The sequence below is a fragment of the Morone saxatilis genome, unplaced genomic scaffold (genome assembly GCF_004916995.1).
Source record: "Morone saxatilis isolate NCDOM2014 unplaced genomic scaffold, NCSU_SB_2.0 Contig9, whole genome shotgun sequence".
NCBI classification, from domain to species: domain Eukaryota; kingdom Metazoa; phylum Chordata; class Actinopteri; family Moronidae; genus Morone; species Morone saxatilis.
In genome coordinates this window covers 8,772,161-8,779,470 of record NW_023340268.1, presented here as the reverse complement: position 1 = coordinate 8,779,470, position 7,310 = coordinate 8,772,161, and the positions used below count along the sequence as shown (strand labels likewise).

Sequence of the window (7,310 nt, the reverse complement as noted above, 5' to 3'; positions counted from 1 at the left end):
CACACACACACACAGAGAGAGCTAACGTTAGCCAACTGTATGTAGACAGTTGCACATTTCTTTCGGGTGATTCATCTTGAACACACACACACACCTCAGGAGATAAAATATGAATGTTGTTGCTCCTCTTTGCCACCAACACTTTCTTTTCATGTGCCGCTTTCCCCTCTCTAGGTATAGAGGCGGTTTGTGGGGGGGGGGGCCCTGTTATAAGCTAATGTTAACTTTAAGCTTTTCGTAACCGTTAAAAATAGCAGCTGGGTAACGGACCGTTAACGGTCATGTACAGAACGTTTAACGTCTGTCCGTTGGAAGACGTTATCTGGCCGTTAAAGTCGGGCTATCTGAGGACACACACACACAAATGAAGCCACGTTGTAACTTATAACTAAAGTTAGTTGCTGAATAAGTTTAAAGTTTTATTTTTTTTTCTCCCCCCCTCTCTTATTAACTGTTGCGGTACAGACTACACATGGCTGCCCAGTGTAGCCATATGCTTTGGTGCTCTGTAAACATGCCGCACACACTTGTTGCGACAGATAACCGTTTCTTCCTCCTAACGTTTAATTACTTCCATTACGTTAAAAGAAACTGTGCGTATAAAAACCGTAACGTAATGTCTGCCCTGGTCCATACACAGTAGCCCAACATTAGCGTCAGTGTTTCCTAATCATTCAGCATGAAAGGAAATGTGAACTTTTTAGGTCAAACTGGGTTACATTTCCCTCTACAAAGCCAAGCCTCATCCACAGCTTTAGACATGTTGTGTATATACAAAATAAGAGAAAATTGGGATAAAAATAACCATCACAGTTTGGCACTTTACACTGCACCTAGAGCCAGAACTAAAGCGGAACAATTTGGCACCAAAAACACATAACCTTTAACTTAGTTGGTTACAGAAAAGGAAACCCTGGATTACAGTTTCAGTCTGTTTTAAAGTCTTTTTGATTTAGCAACAATTCAGACGGTTGAATGACATAACTTGTTGCTTCCACCCATATAAAAGCTATCTTTAGGTTTATTAAGAATGCCTCTAAATAATAAAAGACAAATCTGCCCAAATAGTGAATTTATTGTCAGTATTGATCTGTGCCTCTTCCCTCCTTTTTCTCAGTCTTATCAGCCGTGCCCCATGTCAGCAGGCTGCAGGCCCTGCCCCACCTATCCTGGCACAGTGGCCCTATCGGGGAAATGCCAAAAGCCCGCCTGGCAGAGGCAAACGGACGCCATGCCCGGTCGTCATTATAGTGTTTTCCTGTGCCTCTGTGTCTTGCGGTGCTCTTTTTAAAACAAATAAATATTGGCAGAGTAGTGGAGGCTAGCTGCGCACTGCAAGGACGTTAAATATGAGAAGTGAAGTGACTTTTGTCCTCAGTATGGGCTGATTGTGGGTTTAAAGTGAAGGGAATATTTACAGTAGCTGGTGGTACCTCACCAAGCTGAACAATACATTTAAAATAACTCTATTTTAGCATTACTTAGCATTACTGTTGTACTACTGTTCATTTGTAATAATTGATAGAAAATGGTCAACATTTTTCGATAATCCAGTCACTCATTTATCCAGGAAAAGTACCAAATATTTTCTGATTCAAACTGCTCAGACATGAGGATTGACTGCTCTTCTCTCTTATTGTAAATGACAAAACAATCAATGGATTATTTAAAAAAAGGATCAACAGATTAACTGATAATGAAAATTATTAAAGCTGCAGTAGGTACATTTAAAAAAAATTAAAAAAACATATAATTTATCATATTTGATTAAAGTTTCACTATATCCCGACAGTAGTACACGAGACAGATAATCTGCTCCTCGTAATGCTCCAAATGGTATTCGCAAGAATTCACCGGGCCTGAATGAAAACAACCAACTACAGCTGAGAAAGATGGTTGATTGGTGAGTCTCATCTCCACGTCGTCCAATACCAACGATCAATTAACTATCTTCAAGCCTCGAACCCAAAGTGGATTCTTGCAGATGCCATAAGGAGCACTAGGAGGAGCCAGAGGAACCCGAGGAACCTGGTTTAGTTAGATTATCTGTCTCATGTTCTACTGTCAGGAAATAGTGAAAGTTTAAGCAAATATTCCTAAAAATTCAGGTCCAGGGTGGAATTTAAAAAAGCGTTGGTGTCTGATTTGCAAAACTCTCATATGAAACTTTAATCACTGTCTGTGTGTTCCTTCTGAGAATATGTTTGTAATTTAGTGTTTTTAATCTCATAACAACATTCAGAATACAAGTGACTTCAGTTAATTAGATCTTTTGCTCCTGCGTTTGTCACTTCATATCAGAACGGGTCCCTGACTTCTGTGTTTTACTTTAACGTCATTTTAATAAAAGAGCTGCATGGATTTGGGGATTTATCCGCATCCTTTTTAAAGAAGCTGCATTCTTGATTTACAGATTGACGAGTTACCTGAAGGAGCCGTGAAGTCTCCCTCAAACAAGTACCAGGTGTTCTTCTTTGGAACGCATGAGACGTGAGTGATGTGTGTTAATGTTAGTGTTTATTTTACTAAATAACAGCAAAATGTTGGTGCAGTTGACAATATTAAAGCAAGCAAGCATCCTAAGTGAACACATTTTTACTAATTGGTAAAGACCAGTTATTTATTTTTAGTTATTATAACAGTATTTACCTTTTCCTGAACACTGATTTATCTCAAACTCTTGTTCCCAATAAATTTTACATTTCGAGAATTCGAGTACTTCTAGGTGATTTAGTTACATTACTTGCTGCGTCATTGTTTGTAAGGACTATAATTAAATATAACAATAATAAATCTTGATCTGCTTGATAAAGTAAGTGGATTGTAGAAATTGTCAGTGATTCATTTGTGTTGACCAAGTAATAGATGTTGTCATTTCATCACTAGAATGTGTCATTTATCTAAATGTCAAGGTAGACACTGCTAACGGAGTAACCAATTGTTTAAGTCAATGGATGAAGAATGTTTGTAATGTTTGACCCCCACAGGGCATTCCTGGGGGCCAAGGATTTGTTCCCGTATGATGAACATAAGGAAAAGTTTGGAAAAGCAAACAAGAGGAAAGGCTTTGCTGAGGGACTGTGGGAGATCGAGAACAACCCCACTGTCACGCACGAAGGCTACGAGGTGTGTTTATTTCCAGGATACTGGCCAGGTGTATGCTGTGTTGTTGCAGTTTGTTTTATTTCACTATGAGTAATCTTATTGTATTTCTGCGTCCTGTGTAAGAGTTTGGTTAATTCCCAGGGGAGGTAAATGAAGTAGGGTGCATTAAGATAGAAGAAGTAACTACAATGAAGTGAAACCAAAAATGGAAGCTAAAGAAAACCCGTCTCTTGTTTTCAATTCAGCTTCTGCTGAATTGCTTTCCCACTTTCAAAATAAATAATCAGTGGATTTTTTTAAAACTTCCCTGCAGTAACTAATTCAAGAAAACATTTGCGTGTGCTCTCTGCGGGGCAAAGTTCAAACATTCACACGAACACATCTTGTCTTTCACTAATGTTTTAATTTCTGCCTTCAGTCATCAAAGAAGGACAACGCGTCAGAAGGTGCAGGGGATACAGCTACTTCGGAGAAAGCAGATGCCGAGGGCAGCAGCGATGAGGATGAAGGGGCCTTGGTCATCGACGAGAAGAACGAGAGGGGAGGAACTAAACGAAAAGCAGAGGAGTCCACAGAGGTGAGATTCACTCGTCGAGTGTCCAAAACAAAACAAAAACTGGAGAGAGCTGGAGTGGAGTTCATAGGTGCACGCATTCACACTTGTCAACCCTTTTCATAAGGCATCTCCCAAGCGGCCGAAGGATGCGGAGGCGGAAGGTGACTCTAAAGTAGACGGCAACAAGTCGAACGCAGAGGCCAAGCTTAATGACGTGGCTGGACCCAAGGCCACTGCTCCCTCCTCACAGAGCGAGTCAAAAGCAGAGGCCCAGGAAAACACTCCAGCAGGAGGCCAGCTAACAGCAGATAAGGTGAGATACACTTGTTATGAGTGGGAAACATCAAATTATGAGGACTTAATGTGGGCTGAAAGGACCGTTCAAGTGTTTTTGCATAACCTGACAAAACCCCATGATATAATTTTCTGCAGTAATGTTATGTATTGACCATTGTATGCATGTTCTGTAATCATTGCTCTCCACTGTTCTCCCTGCAGCCTGTGACAGACAGCGCTTAACGTCACAGAAGAAAACCAAGAACCTTTGAGGCTTTTCTCTGGAATTCAAGCATCAACGTGATTACCTGCAGGATGCCAGATTTCAGCTGTTTAATTAATAGGAGAATTTTAAAAACCTAAGTGTTTGTATTGAGAGACAAACAAATCCTCATTTGCCATTTTTGGGGTATCATATATCCCAGAAACAAAAAGTTTGCTAATCTGATTTCAAACAATTGAAATGAGCACTTTAAGGCTCATTTATAAATGGGATTTTGGTGTGTATATATTTTTTATTTCTAAGTGCAATTACATAATTACAAAGACTGAATGCTAGGTGTCAAAAAACATTTTTTCAGTTTAGAGGGAATAAACACTGAATATATAGTAAATAAAAAAAACATTTAAACCACACACAAAAAAAAGATAAATACTCATTTGATGGTTTTAAAACTTGGATATTGTACAGGAATAAGAACAAAATTTTCACCCATGCTCTCAGCTTTAGTTCATGAGTTAAATCTTTTACTTCCATTTGTTTCACCTAGCTTCTCAGCCTCATCTTCAATCATATATTCAGTCATTGGATACATGATGAGTTGCACTTTTCAGAATTTGTTTTCCTGCCCCATTAATCATTGTCTAGTTCACTGTATGACGTTTTTATGCAACACAGGTTTTGTTGCTTTGGTGTCGTGTATGCTTCATTGCAGGTGACCAAATTATGTGATTAATTTCTCCAGGTTGAATATATATATATATATATAAAGCCCATTAAAGAGGAGCTATTTTAAGATTGAAACAAGTCACTTTGTAAGCCCCTCTGTAACTTTCTTTTGCTGATGATTGTGCGTTATTGAACGAAGAAAGACATTCCTGAATGTTGTTGTGTCAGACCTCGGTCTTGAAGCGTTTAAGTTTGTTAAAAAAAAAAAAAGTTTCTCGTCACCACTTTTTCTGGAGAAATTATTTGGCAAAAAACTTCCAAATCCATCAACTCAACTCTCAATTTCATTATTATAATAATTTCTTATCTAGCTCACATTAATGCTGCCATTGCTTGATACTGGAGGTGTGATCGTGAATTGCATTCAGTAATTGGTTGTACCAAATATGTTTCTTTTTCAGCTCTGAAATGTTGCTGACATTGTTAATACCAACATATGATCAACACAAAAATGAAATGAGAAGAATACAGAGTGAACCATATGTAAAAGTTTCTGACCTTTTGCTTTCCAACCCTCTTAACTGGAATAAGAGTCTGTTTTACTTCGGTGGTCTTATTATTTTGGCTGTGAAACAAAGTTGTGATGTTTTAAAAGATGTGTTTTATTTCGATATTTGTTTGGACAACATGTTCGAAATGTGGTGTTTGTTATTTTCCACTATAGGTAATTTTTAAGGTTCAAGTCTTTACAAACGCTTGACCTGCTCACCGTGTTATTGTCATTGCATCAGTGTTCTTTCGTGAGCCCACAGTTAATCATCAAAATGATGAACCTAAGGGAAATCTCAGCTTTTAAAAGTAAAAATAACAATGACTGCTGTGTTTAAGAAGGCTTATACCAACCTACACCACACCACATATTTCAAACTATAAAATGGTCAAAGTTGAGTTACTTCCATGGGTATAATTTGGCATTAAAGTGTAATTCTTGGTTTAGCTTTCTCTTGTTACTTTTGGAAGCTGTCATTCATCTTAATCTGCTGCTTAGTTTACTGTTGTAGTTGCCAGTCCATTTAATAAACATGTCGATTACAAAAAAAAACTAGTTTTTGTCATGTTTATATGCAGTAAACCCTGCGTGTTTATTGTAGATTATCCACTTCCTCAGTCTGGAAAGCACCTAAATCAACCAGCAGGATGGTCTGCAATTACTTTTTATTTTTTTAATCATCCTTTTGAGTCATACAGTACCTCCCACACCAGGTATTGTGCAGAATATCTTGTTCACAAGTGAAGTTTCAAGCAAGGGGAACTTCTACTGCTACTTTTCAAACCAACCAGACCTCATTAATCATTTCACATCTCATTTTTCACTCTTACAAATGTATGAAACTAACTATGGCACCTTTATGTATGTGTGTGTGCGCACACTTGTCACAAATAATTTGCTCCCAAGAGGACCTCGCGGCACAGTTTGGGGCTTTAGGCTACGATAGCTGAACTAGTTTTGGTGTTATGTAACATGTTCTGACAGCTTTGAATTTGTCATGGGGTTTGGTTGAGTGTGAGTTCTTTAAATACGTTGTTTGGATTGAGACATAATGCTTTGAATCCATGTTCATTTGACCTTTTCATAATGTCCATGAGGTGCTGGACTAACGCCTTTTCAAAGCATTGATTTGTAAATCTCTGTGGCAGCTGGTACAGCTGATTCACAAGATTAATGACCACTTACATGTACAATTGCAGGTTTTCTTGTCTTCTGGTATATGGGTGCTATAAATAGCTATAATACCTTGTCACAGTAACACCACAGTATTGCTTGTAATAACTCACTGTATCTGCCTCTATGGGTGATACCAACATGAAATAAGGGCCTATTTTAATAACCAGCCAACCCGGTGTTCACAGATGAATGAGCTGTTGAGGTAAACACATTCAGTTTTCACTCAACACTTAGACAAAACATCCTAAACCCAAACAGATTATCACTGTTAGACTGCACATACGCATGAAAGTGAAAACATATTTCCATTACATTTATCATAAAAAACTTTAAAAAAACAAAACAAATAGGCAATGAAAGAAGAATTATAACATTTAATTGAGTAGATAATTGTTTTTCTGTAAATGTATAGCAAAAAAGTCCTTAAGGAAAATAGTAACCCTGGGTATTTATATAAAAAAAGGACATTTGTAAATAATTTTTCCTCATAAAAATTGCTATGAAATGTGTTTTTACATTCAAAATATACTATGACATCTTTAATATTTTGCTCTCATAATGTTGTAAAGGACACATTATTGTTGCATTTTAAAAGAGAATGGTCATTATTAAATGATGCGGTCAAACAGTAACTAATTCAACACAGAGTAGGCAACCATCAATTCATCACAGATTATACAAGCAGAAATTCAGCAAAAGTCCATGTTTTATGTACTGTAGTGAGATTTCATTTTTATTTACTGAATATGTTGTAATAT

General features: G+C 37.5%; 1 protein-coding gene across 1 annotated transcript; it reads left to right on the top strand.

The window, feature by feature from the left end:
* Positions 1–2,413: 2,413 nt before the first annotated feature.
* On the top strand, positions 2,414–5,928 carry LOC118342651 (hepatoma-derived growth factor-like; the record flags this gene model as incomplete). The annotated part of the gene is given in 5 exon segments (XM_035681257.1): positions 2,414–2,490; positions 2,988–3,126; positions 3,524–3,682; positions 3,786–3,974; positions 4,160–5,928. Coding segments are annotated over 5 exon segments (585 nt in total), but the record flags the coding sequence as incomplete, so codon positions are not given.
* Between the last annotated feature and the right edge of the window lie 1,382 nt (positions 5,929–7,310).